The 13092-nt window shown below is 35.9% G+C and overlaps 2 protein-coding genes across 7 annotated transcripts in view; both read right to left on the reverse strand.

Annotated features, from left to right (window-relative positions):
- On the reverse strand, nucleotides 762-6483 carry LOC109844240 (protein FAR1-RELATED SEQUENCE 6-like). 3 transcript variants are annotated; one of them, XM_020413206.1, is made up of 8 exons: nucleotides 6324-6483; nucleotides 4601-4747; nucleotides 2339-4474; nucleotides 2144-2254; nucleotides 1925-2035; nucleotides 1775-1837; nucleotides 1131-1205; nucleotides 762-1001 (listed from the first exon to the last, which is right to left on the reverse strand). In XM_020413206.1, the coding sequence occupies exons 2-7, from the start codon at nucleotides 4718-4720 to the stop codon at nucleotides 1170-1172; spliced, it is 2577 nt and encodes an 858-aa protein (XP_020268795.1). In that variant the 5' UTR covers nucleotides 4721-4747; nucleotides 6324-6483; the 3' UTR covers nucleotides 762-1001; nucleotides 1131-1169. The 3 variants fall into 3 exon arrangements, with proteins under 3 accessions (XP_020268795.1, XP_020268794.1, XP_020268793.1); XM_020413205.1 differs by lacking the exon at nucleotides 6324-6483 and adding an exon at nucleotides 5134-6312; XM_020413204.1 differs by lacking the exon at nucleotides 6324-6483 and having other exon boundaries at nucleotides 4601-6312.
- The window catches only part of LOC109846509 (cell differentiation protein RCD1 homolog), a 42242-nt gene continuing 38798 nt past the window's right edge, over nucleotides 9649-13092 (reverse strand). For all 4 annotated transcript variants that reach the window (XM_020415784.1, XM_020415782.1, XM_020415781.1 and 1 more), the window contains 4 exons: nucleotides 11400-11495; nucleotides 10623-10813; nucleotides 10456-10525; nucleotides 9649-9922 (listed from right to left, as the gene is read on the reverse strand). In XM_020415784.1, coding sequence (XP_020271373.1) covers nucleotides 9842-9922; nucleotides 10456-10525; nucleotides 10623-10813; nucleotides 11400-11495 — 438 coding nt within the window. In that variant the 3' untranslated portion in view covers nucleotides 9649-9841. The remainder of the gene's footprint in view (nucleotides 9923-10455; nucleotides 10526-10622; nucleotides 10814-11399; nucleotides 11496-13092) is intronic.

Consider the following 13092-nt stretch of genomic DNA (forward strand, 5'->3'; position numbering starts at 1 on the left):
CAGTTTGTGTTCGTGTATGTTACCGTGTCGTGCCCAAAACTTTAATATTTGTTGGTAAATTACCTTAATATCCTTATGCCACGCTTTGTGTTTCATCAGTAGTGAGTTTGATCATATTTAAGACGGGACAACAAGAAGATAAAAAAAGAGTGGGGGGGGGGGGGGGGGCGGGGGAATGAGAAGGAGAAAGGCATTTGCCAAGAAGCTTCAAAGTTGGTACATTGATCCAATGCTAACAATTCTCTCTTATTGAGTTTTCTTTCAACTGTGTAACAAAGCACAATCATCTAGCACAAGCATTCGCTCATACTGCAAAAGATTTCCCTCTGCTTATCGACAATTGGCAAAAATGGAACCTTCATCTCCTCCGATAACTAACATCGACATATAAAGTTTCGACATATAAAGTTTCGCTACGCGAAACCTTATGCTCATATACACAGATCATATACACAGAACATATAATCAGCAAAAGACACATCAAGTATCACGGTATGAAACCTTATGTTCACGTACACGGAACACACAAGCTACAAAATAAGACGTAGCAAAACAACGCCAAAAATATCCTAGAGCTTTACTCGATCTTTTGAAGTAGAACTTACGCTATAAATACAATCCTGATTTGATTGCTTACAATTCTGAGTATAGTGCCACCACACAACAGCTTCAGATCACCTTCTGATTCTATTTATAGGGAATTGGGGGGGGGGGGGGGAAGCAATATACCCCTTGGATGGAAATTGATTACAATTTCGGAATTTATCACCAAGCTTTTCAAACGGAAATAAATTCATCAACAGCTAGAAGCAAAGATTCGCTTATGTTAGCGTTCACCAATAATCTCAATAATGGATGGCGGCAAACTTTTGAAATTCAACCGAACTTTTCACCGAATTTCACTTCAATACACATGGAAGTTCCTGCTAAAAGTATCTCACTGATGGTTTGTGATGAAGATGCTTGGATATCTTCCATCTCGGCTCCAAATTTCACCTGACCTGAAATGTTACGGATGACACACGTATTATACGCTGTAGATTTCCACAAAAAAAAGGAGCCCAAAAACTGAACATGCAGGAGTGCTCATTAGAACATTAAGCTAATAAGTAACAAAAAATCAGACATACATGAGTATTCACTTCTGCCGCTAGAGATCTGTATTGCACCTACCCAGGCCTTCTTACATAAGGTGTCTGATCTTCCTGCACGTTTAGTTACCACAACCACATTGCCTTAAATCGATATGCTCGATAACAGCTATTCAAAGAGTTTACTCACAAGAAAACAAATCAAATTGCGTTGTGGGACTAAACACACTTCTATTCAAAGAGAGAGAGAGAGAGAGAGAGAGAGAGAGAGAGAGAGAGAGAGATAATCAGGTCCCATTTACAGGAAAGCAAATAGGCTACAGCTACGTAATCTTTTAATGTGGGACTAAACACACTTCTATTCGAGAGAGAGAGAGAGAGAGAGAGAGCGAGAGCGAGAGGGAGGGAGGGAGGGAGGGAGAGTTGATTGTGCTATGATTGAAAATCACAATCTCAGAGGGATAGTCGTTTTATTTACGAGGAAAAGCGAATAGAATAAACTGCGTATCTTTAAATGTGGGACCAAACACACTCCACCTACCCAAGTAAACATATTTGGTTGTGTTAGTGATGGAAATTGACACTTCTCTAGTTTTCCTAATATATTAATATTAACTATTCTAATATATTGGAAGAAAAGAGATTGGTGATACAAACAGGAAAGAAAGCAATTAAACAAGAACCTGTAGCATCTCTTGGTAGAACCATTGCATCCTTGACTGATTTCCAACAGGCTGTTGGCCAAACTGGAATTTTCATGCAAAATAAAGGGAAAACATGATATCTCAAATAATGCACAAAACAATTATAACACCTGGAGGTATTTGACAAACCTGTATTGTATTGCTAGGCTGAATCACTGATTGGTTACCAACATGATGTTGGGGATTAGGATGTACTCCAAACTGGTTGCCAAAGGATAATTCATTTGGATTTACTTCTTCCTATATTAGTATTAAAAAGGTTAAGAAAGTAAAAGCAGAGACTATGAGACATTGAAGGAAAAAATGTTTTTTTATTGGGAAGGTGTTGAACACTAAAATGATAGAGACCATCAAATCAACGCCTCCAGGCATCCTTATATGAGAACCAAGCTGTGAAATAGTTGATACAGTTTGAAGTGTATCGTTTTGGCTCCCAACCAACAATGATGTAGAAGTATCCTATATGGACAACATTTTGACCAGGGTGTTAAAAGAAAAAGAATGGTTAAATTCAAACCAGAAAAGACTATTGCAAATGAGTACCTTATTATTGACCGAAGTTGATAGGGTTTCTATGTTGGATTCTTTCAGTTTTTTGGGTGGCCGGCCTCTGCGCTTTGCTGGTACAGAAGGGGTCCTGCTACCCTCAAAGAAGCCCATTTGAGTTAACTCATCACTTCCATTGGACCTATCAGGTACTAGTAGCCTACTTTTGAGATCTCGGAATGTATTATCATCAAGAAGGGACATCTCCATTTCCTTTATTAATCTCAATGCTAATTGGAACTTCTCATCAGACATGGCACCAATCTCAACAAGCTGAAGATACCGAAGGGAGAGATTATCGTAGCGCTCTAGTATAGTATTACCTAAGACATCTTTTGCTCTATGAGCCAAGATATGCAACTGTTTGAAGTCTCTCCTCCAACGATCAAGAATGTATTGTGACGGCACTTCATACACTTGATTGAGCTTAAACACAGATAAGGCATGCCTACATAATATGCCTTTAAAATGGAAAAAGTTACAGTCGCATTGAATCTGGAATCCATCAATGTTATATACAACTTCATGACCCTTAGCCTCAATATTTTCTCCGTTTTCTATGTAGGCATGTTCTCTTACTTTAAAGACAGAGACAGAACCATCTATCTTGATAGGAGCAACATGACTGTATACAGTAGCCTTCAGCTCATCCTGAAACCTACTGAACATGTTAAGAGTATACAATTTGGATACCTGCTCTTCCATAGGAAACTTTGACACAGTAAATCGGCTCTTGTGAAGTGAGTCAAAATCTGCTTTTGCCTCCATTTCATACTTAGTTTGTAATATCATTTCATATCTACTAAGAAAATCCTTAACAGAGGTTTCTGGACAGACAATCTCTTCAAAGAATGAAGCTAGGGAGTCATTATGTTGGGAAACGGACATTCCTCCCCAAAATGTGTTTTTCAAAAAAACAGGGACCCATAGATGCCGAATGTCATATAGAGAATTAAACCATTCATTACCTTCAAGTCCATAACCATTTATCAGCTTTCCCCACTCTTCTTCGAACTCATCAACTGTGGAAGAGTCAAATATTAGTGTCTCAAGTGCCTTTATGACTTCCGACCCTTCTGCAAGTCCGCTTGATTTCTCCTGAATATCTTTCATCACATGCCATAGACATATACGATGTCTAGATCTTGGAAAAATCTCATTAATACCTTGAATAGTTTTACATTCATTGGTAATTATGGCATTTGGATGACTACCTAGCATACATGTCAACCATGTCTTCAGGATCCATGAATAATTCTCAGTTGATTCTTCACAAAGCAAGCCACAACCCAACAAGACCAGCTGACCATGATGGTTTACTCCAAAGAATAAAGCAAGCGGCATACCATATTTATCTTTTATACAGGAAGTATCAAATGATATTACATCGTTAAAGAACTTATATGCTGCCCTAGATCTGGCATCAGCCCAAAATACATTCTTCAAATGACCTTCAACATCCAGATCCAATAGGTAAAAGAAATTTGGATTCTTGGCCTGCATCTGTGCAAAAAACTGAAAGATGGCTTCTGCATCTCCTTCCCCAAGCTTGAGACGCCCTCCTTCAACATAATTTAAAATTTCTTTATCATCCGTTGATAAGTTTTCATGTCTCCGAGCTCGGACAACAAGATCTTTTGTCATTCCACCAGGTAGCCTTTTATAACATTTCAAGAACCTAGCTGCTGACGGACTAACTGGATGGTTGTGCTCAAGATTTACTTCCATCAAATGCAGTAAACCGTCACCCCATAACTTTGCTACAACTGTTGCAGGGCAGTCTGTCTTTGCTGTTGGTCTCGACTGGTAGCATTCATTAGCTCGGCCTTTGCCACCTCTTGTACAAACAAGTACCAACCTTCTACATAGGCCATATGTATTAAAAGATGATTTCTTCACAGCCACACCAAACCCTATTCGCAGTGCATATCGTTTATAGAAGTTGACAACTTCTTCATAGGATTTGAAGATCATCCCTGTCTGAGGTGTTCTACCATCACCTACGTTTTGTTTCACATCATTCTCGAGCTCAACCTTACCTTTTTGAACATCCCCATTATCACTGCCCTCCACTGCACTCACGTCTCTATCATCATTAACTAGTTCTTCACTGATGGAATCAACTGGGACGCTCTGAGAAAGGAAATTTTAAGCTGATAAAAAAGAGTTTGTGAACTTTGAAAGAAATGGGAACTGATACTTAATTAAAAGATACTTTAAAAATAGTTAAGGGCTAAATAATGCTTATGCTAATCTCACCTGTGATACCCCGTCATCTTCTATGGGTGGATTCAGCCCGTCCTCACTTGAGCATTCATCCATGCGAACATCATTCTTCATCGCAATAGATTCATTTTCCTCATCTAGTTTCTCTTCCATCGCAGAATTATCTACTATATCCTGTGACTGCAAAAACATAATAGCAGATAAGATTAGCATCAGGTAGCACTGGAGAATACCATAAGATGTGAATCTTGTTATAATCATTTTTAATGCTACTGCTTCAAATGTAACTGGGTGATTTTTGACGTGCCATAGTCAACCATCTCAAACACAATATTATTGATGTCATGAGATGGCTCCATCAGTTGTTGACATCAACCGAGGCTAGTATTCATGATTTCTTAAAAGGAGAGTATTTCAATATCATAAGCGCTCCTCGACAGCTCAAGTGAACTGAAGATAGCACCAGGATTTTAAGCCTATCAAATTTGTCTTTATCACTATCATCATCATGTTAGGTCCTTTTCATCAAACTTGAACATAACAAAAACTTGATGGAAATAACTTACAGTCATCTGCCATCCAAATGTCAAACCCTGCTTGATGCCTAATCATTGGCCATCAAAACTATAGCAAAGTCTTCTCTTTCACAACATAGAAAGCCAGTTGAAGATCAAATGTAACCATATCTACTAATCTTGTGTGGCAATCATAACCAATACGGGAATAACAATACTGCTTGTCGTTGATTTTTAGCATTTCAATGTCTAACTTTACCACCTTAACTTCCACCTTTTCATTACCAAGAAATTTATCCTTCTGCCCCCTCCATCCTAAATTTACACGGATCAACAGCATCCCAATCCCAATTACCATCACAAATCTTATGCATTTTCTCCAGAAAAGGGTGACAAGCCCTGAAATTAGTAATCAACCTATTCCAGCAAGCTGGCGTTTAATCCTCATTTTGAGGAAGAAACTTATACCTAAAAACTAATTAGCTGATATAGATGATTGACCGGTAAAGTCTCCATTTACTTATGCAGCGTTAATCATTAAATATCAATAAAGCTCCCTACAAAATGAGTAATAAACATTTGGTTGAGCTTCTTAACTAATAGATTCATATCCAAAGTATAACATAATAACAGTGATTTACAGTCAACCAAACATAACCAAGTCCATGTATTTTAATTATTTATTTTTTATTGGTTGTGATTTATGTGTCAATTTTCCATGCACATACATGTCTATTCTCAGTTAATCTAAGGTAAAATTCACCTCCCAAGTGAAAAAGAAACAAGTTTTTACCATCAACATTGAATTGAATAAGTAAGATTGCATGATTCCCGTAGAAAAGAATGCGAAAAATCACAAAATTTTGCAGAGAAATCAGACGTGAAAGCAATTAAGATAAAAAAAATTGAACCTCAGGACTCTGTAACTAAACTCAAGGCACAGCAAAGAGGAATAAACAGGATGCTGAGAAGCTAAAAAAAACAATTTCGATCATGAGCATTGATTTATAATAAGTAAAACTGCAAGATCCCGACTCAAAAATAGAAAAAAAAATCAACAAAAAATTCGTAAAAGCAATCAGTGATGACGGCAATTTAAGCTAACAAATGCGGAACATAATCAACTAAATCCCAGTAGCAGGAAGTAACCCATCGGCGAATTCACAAGAACCGAATTCAAGTAAATGGGGAATTGAAACCCTAGATTAGATTTTGGAGGGAAAAGAGAGAGTTGAGCTTACTTCTTTTTTTCTTCTTCTAGGGTTTTGATAGGGGAGGGGAGGATCGGCGAGGGTTTTAGGGCTGAAGATGGGACCGCGTGAGCCGCACCCGCTAATGGCACCCGCTCAGTCTCACAAGGTGGGGGGCAGGCGGCAGCTCTCTTTGGGTGGAGATTTTTTGGTGCAGCTATTTTAGGGTTTCCCATTTTCTTTTTAATTACATGATGATGAGGGAAAAATAAAAAAAAAGGTACAAAACGCTGCAAATATTTTTTTGCATAATAAAACAAAACAATTGCATATTCAAATTTCAAGTTTTTTCCCCGAACCCAAAGGTTTACCCCGATTTACTTTTATACCCACGGATTATTTGTGAACCTCAATGTGCAGTATGTATTAACATACACCAAAGCAACAACTTACATCCAGTGTGCATAGAATGGGTGGAATATATAGTTTTTTGGTGTATATTTTGGGTTGATAATGACTTCGAAAGTTGGTGGGTTTAAAGATAAACTAGAGTGGGTGTAGAAATAAACCTTGCCTTTTTTTACACTAGGCCCCAAATCTTTCATAAATTTGAAATTTGTCACCCAAATCTTTTAAAAAATGTTTTAAAAGTAGCCTTTGTAGTTAACAGCATGTGGCAAGATCTGGGGGACTATTGAAAATATTTAAAAGAGTTATGGGACTGATTTTAAAATATCGAGATGTGGGGGACTAATTTAAAATAACCTCAAACAATGATGACTAATTTCAAAATATGAAGATTGGGGGACCATATTAAAATATGAAAGATTTGGTGGACTAAGGGGGTGTTTGGTTCAATTTCTAAAAATTATAGGAAATGTTTTCCACCTAAAATATGATTTCCTTGTATTTCTTAAAAAAATTATAGGAAAAGTTTTGAGAAATCAAAAAGTACCAATTTTTTTGTTTTTTGTACTTTGCTTGTTTGGTTCAAAACAAGAAAACAGCTCATAACTTTATAGAAAATAACAAGATTTGGTAGGTTTTTAATTAAATATGGTATGTGTCAGATTTCTAGTGATTTTCTCTCATTTTGAGAGGAAATTGCTTTTTGTAAAATTTGGTAGGTTTTGATATTTTATAGAAAATATTTCTGTAAATTTTTTGTTGAACCAAACACAATTTACAGAAATCTCTGAAAAATTTTTAATTACAAATTTGCCATTGTCAGATGTTTTGAGAAAAGTTCTCTCAAAAAATGTGCAACCAAACAGCCCCTAATATCAAGAAACCTTGGAAACTCTTCCCTTCTTTTCTGTTACACTACAACTTTGTTTAAGGATTTTCATCTCTATGGAATTTTGATTTAGGGCCCATTTGACTGTACAAAAATATTAGAAGTAATAAATAGATTAAATAAGTAATTTTTAAAATTATAAAGTAGGAATTAGCAGAAGTAATTTTTCTATTTGTTTAAAAAAAATTTGGAAGTAATGTAAATAGTATTTCTTTCTCTTATTTTACTTTTTTGTTTGGATAGTCATTATAAAATGAGCTTTGCTACAGGGACCCAAAATATGGGACCAATAGAGGGGACAAGTGAGATGTCTCCCTCCTATTGGATAATGAGTTGGCCATCATTAATGATGACCAACTCATTATCCAATAGGTGGGAGACACCTCACTTGTCCCCTCTATTGGTTCCATATTTTGGGTCCTTGAGGAATTTTTCTTATAAAATATTATTATCAAGAGAGAAAGAGAATCTTTCGGATTTCGGTTTTTCAATGAGTGTTCATAGACACTTGTTAGGGGATGATAAAGATAGAGAGAAATGAATAGCAAATAGATAATCACACTAATTTCTTCCCTTGCCTCTCCTCTCTCTATCTCTCTCATCTTTTAATGAGTGTTCATGAGCACGCGTCATGTTTCGACTACTACTTAACTACTTGTTAGGGGATGATAGAGATAGAGAGAAATGAACAGCAAATAGATAATCACACTAATTTCTCTCCTTACCTCTCCTCTCTATATCTCTCTCATCTTCTAATGAGTGTTCATGAGCACCCATCATGTTTTGACTACTACTTAACTACTTCCTAGGCTTGAGGAGTGAAGTTTTTTTTAAGAAGTAGCACGCCACATAGGCATGACACCAGCAGTTAAAGAAGTATAAAAAGTAGTTTTTTTAGAGAAACAAACATATTTTTTTTCTCGAAAAGCAAAAGTAGCTACTCCAACTACTTCATAGCTACTTCTTTCCAAACAAACAAGCAACGATGGCGATTCAGATATAATCATATATGTTATGTGTGAAGAGGTGGGGTTTAGGGGTGCTGGGTGGATTTCAAATTTTAAATTCTATTTAGTAGTTGTCATCGGTAGTGTTTTCTTTTTAATTCGCATTAAATTTGTGGTCAGTGAGATTTGAATCTAGTTTGTTTTTCTATCATGTTAAATAAAAAAATATCAAGCTTATAACGAAGGCCGATAAAGATAATTTCATGCTAAATCATCGTGAGAAGTGAGCGATGTAATTTTATATTGTTGAACAATAAGTTAATTACTAGGGCGCGTAAGTGAGCGCATCAAAGTATCTTCATTGCGTTAAATAAAAAAATATCCATTTGTCTCAACACATGTTGTACAATATTGTTTATGCATCTGCGTATTGATAACATGATCACGTACGCATTGATAACATGATCATCTGACCTAATTAACCCAATTAGCAAAATCCTAAATGAGTAGATCAAAGCTTAAAAAAACTGAGATCATATTAAAACGGATACTGAATACTCAGATAATGAGTAGATCAAAACTCAAAACTGAGATCCTAAATGAGTAGTTTCAACTTTTTTGTTGGTGTGTAGGGTGGATTACAAATTCTAGGATGAAAAAATGGGTTTTTTTTTTTTTTTTTGAGTTTATGGATTCCATAACCTTTGTTTGATTCAAAATAAATTTTGGGATATTGAATACCCAGATAATAAAAAACTAATATATTATAGCATTTGTAAAATCCCCTCTTTGAGAGAAAAATTTAGGCTAGATTTCAAATTCTAAAATATGTAGCTGGAGCACAGGAGCCTAATATGTTAGGCGTTTCCAATGTCGTAATAACACGACTTACAACTGGATTCCATAGCATGAAATATATTATTGAGATGCAATTTGTAAAATCTTCAATCTGGTATGTTAAACGTGATACCCATGCGTTATGCATACACTTCCCATGAACAAAACAACGTGTTTTTCATGACCTGTGCACTTCATGGAATGTAAAGATAATATCCAAATTTACAAGGAGAAAATGGCCCGAAAATTAATTTTGGGATATCTAGTGAAAAATTCGCCAGAAATGCGAAAACAATAAAGAAAACAAGCATTATATTCATTGACGACGAAAAAAAAAAAATCACAGATGCCTGTTGTCTCAATATTGCATATGCCGAACCTGACGCCCTTATTTTCTTTTTCTTTTTTCTTCTTTTTTTTAAAAAAATGTAAACGGAGCTTAAAACCCTAGCTAGGGTTTGCCATTATCTGTTCAAGACCTCCTTGGATTAATGCAGCTGCTGAGCTCCGAGTTCTCCGTAAACATTCAATAGAAGTTGCTGAAGCCATCTACAGGTTAAAGGGTCTTCCTGCGTTATATATTAAATTAAAGAATAAGTAAATAGTTTAAAATGCAATTATCAGTTATATTCATTGATTAATACATGCATTTAGCTACTAGCAGAAGAAAACGCGTATAGTCTCTACTACAACGATAGAAACATGTACCAGAAGAAGTTTAACCATTCAATAGAAAAAGCAAGCTAATTCTTAAAATTTAAAACATTCTCTAATCAGATAGTAACAAATTAATATGTAATTCATGATAAAACGTTAAAGTGAAAACTAAGATCTAAATTATTAACTAAAATAAAAGAAACATGTACTTGGATGCATGGTTTATCAAGATTAATATTTGCGGGGGTTAAATGAAGTAGATAAAACACTAACTTACACTAAATTATCAAGTACAGAATCATGGGAACAGATGCTACTATTTACAAGTTATGAGGGCGTGTACGTAAAATTATGGTAGCCCCCATCACCGAGATAGACGGTAGATTATTGCAAGAGATTATGCGCTTAAAGTATACTTCATGAAAAAAGAGATCCATGAACTCACACGGAGACAGCGGTCAAAAGTTCTATCCGTCAACAACTTTGGAAGATGATCCTGCAGAGCTTCACATGCCCTGTGTATTTAAGAAGAAAACATCAAGTTAAATTGAAGAAGAATATCCGGAAGATACATTTATATGAGAAAAAAAGAGGTAATTTTAACTTATTAACCTTGGATTATCAGATAACCTCAAACAACAGCGAATTATATATTTTAGAAGCCTCATAGAGGGTTGTTCAGAAAGCGATTCGATCATTGTCGATAATACTTGAATTACCGCGAAGAAACGCTCTGCTGTAGCACAAATATAACGGAGCCCAATATCATCCAGTAAAACATTTTGAACGATGAAAGTCGCCACCTGTACAATTATACCAAAGATATCCATCATTTTATTCTTAGTTCTAATGCTATGATTCTAAATTAAGTAACAACTCACATGCCTTTGAAGATACAACTAAACAAATCACAAGAAAATGGAAACATTGAACAACAGTATAAACACTTGTGGAATTTGTATCTTAACTCATTAATAATAAAACTATATCTATCCGCCTAGAAGATAGAATACCATTGAACTAACTATGCTTCCATTAGAAATAAAAGAAGTGATTCATTTATAAGTGAAACAAGAAAGTTCCCATTTTTTGCATGTAGCCAAGCTTCATTTAAATGGGAAAATAGGACATAAGAAACTGGGAGTCTATAAGTGAAAATATGGAGTGTTTCAGCAATCACACGACGTAGAAATGACCTTTCAAATCAGGTGGAGTGTCCAACCAACCGCTTTTACCACAACCAAAAGTCACAGAAGCCTTTTTATTTGCGGAAGCTAGTTAGCTTCAGTAAGTAGAAAATCTAGCAGAACTTAAAGAATGCAAATTAACAGCGAGGGGGAGTGGAGCAAACTAAAATAACAAAGGAAATCAGAAGGGCTTTTCACATACTGTTTTTGATAATGCACTACCGTTTTCCATAGTGCGCAGACAGAGAGGTATAATTTCTGTTTGGAGAAGGAAACCAATAACCTCAGTATCACCAACCTGCAAGATGAACAGTTCAGTAGGTGTTTGCAAACCTAAGGTGGTACAGTGAAATCAAAATCAAAATGACAGAATAAATCAATACAATTCTATAGCTAAGCTAAATGTAAATTAGATTCAAGACATCAATTGTTGTGTGCTAGGACCTTCCTAGATTTCGGCAGTGATATGCTCAGAGGTAAAGAAAAAGGAATAAGAAATCATGTCATCATATGAAACAACAGTTTCAAGCTGATTTCAAACTGGGAATAAATACAACAATCTGTCTAAATATATCGACTTTGAGTTTTGAAAACAGATTTGAATAGACTTCAAATGGAAATAAAAATATAACATGATTAAAACCTCTTACTTTAGGTATTATTACACAGAATTGTAGCATTTAGAAGGATAAGTTGATTCAGGAAAGCATTTAGAAGGATAAGTTGATTCAGGAATCTTTTCCTTTTCAAATTAGCTTCTCACCTTTGGTTTGCAATTTTTAAACCTTTCTATTAATTGTGCTAACCCCAACTCATTCAGAAACAGAGATCCGGATTCTCAAGGTCGATCGGGACTAGACTAGTGCACAACCAGCCCATGTTGGTGGAGGGCTGTGGAAACATGGTGGAACTTTAGGGCGTCTAGCCCACATTGACTAAATTGGGGGTTTATAAGTGATTTGAGCTCCCTCTTTCTAACAGCTAGCTTTGGGCTGAGTACTTGTAGGTCTCTTATGATATCCAAACCCTAGATTTCTGACGAACAAGTAAGGTGGCTCACCTGTTAACCTGGAGCATGAATTACATTTTTCTTGCAAAAGAAGTTGGTCCCCTTTAAGAGAATAGGACTACACACTCAATTCTCAGGGGGTTGTGTGTTTTTGTGTGTGTGTTGGGTGGTGATGGTGGTTGGAGAAGGAGACATTTTACTTGAATAATTTTTGTCACCTTGACAAGACTACTAGGTTAATTGACAACATTCTATCGCAAAACATCTCGGAATTTTCATTTGCAATTATGGATTTCTGTCAAGGGGGGTAACAGTTTATTGCAAGGGACGCATATAACCCATGCTTTGGGGCAATACTGATACATATCCCATATTTTTTAATTTTAACGCGATGATCCAATCCAGCCAAAACTGGCTGATACAGCCAACAATGGCTAATGACAACTAATGCATTATGGTACTGGTGAATGACGATGAATCGACGAAATGTATGAGGTTTGAATTACAAAAGAGTTGACTGAATAGTGTAATTAGGGTGAAACGAATAGAGAACTTGTAACTGAACTGAGTTATACCAAAAATTTTACTAAACCTGCTACAGTTCCTGATAAAGGACAAATTTTCAAAGTAGACCCTATTAGGAATTTACTTTTAGAAAACGACCCCTTTGAGATTTAATTGCCATTTTTCGACCTAGTTTCAGCCACCTAGCTGAAACCGGGTCGAAAATGGCAATTAAAGTTTGAAAACTTCACGGTATTTAAAATCCCGTGAAGATTAGTATCTGATCAGCGGCGCTAAAATCGTGTGAAGTTTGGGTGGCTTTTTCATTAGCGTCGCTAAACAGACACTAAACTTCACGGGATTTTAAATTCCATAGAGTTTT

The sequence above is a fragment of the Asparagus officinalis genome, chromosome 6 (genome assembly GCF_001876935.1).
Source record: "Asparagus officinalis chromosome 6, Aspof.V1, whole genome shotgun sequence".
NCBI classification, from domain to species: Eukaryota; Viridiplantae; Streptophyta; class Magnoliopsida; order Asparagales; family Asparagaceae; genus Asparagus; species Asparagus officinalis.

Coding starts and splice junctions, on each gene's coding strand:
- LOC109844240 (XM_020413204.1), bottom strand. CDS start 4,828: ATGATTATAACAAGATTCACATCTTATGGTATTCTCCAGTGCTACCTG. Junction 1,838..1,924: donor AGCCTAGCAATACAATACAG/GTTTGTCAAATA, acceptor TGAAAATTCCAG/TTTGGCCAACAGCCTGTTGG. Junction 1,206..1,774: donor TCTACCAAGAGATGCTACAG/GTTCTTGTTTAA, acceptor CTAAACGTGCAG/GAAGATCAGACACCTTATGT.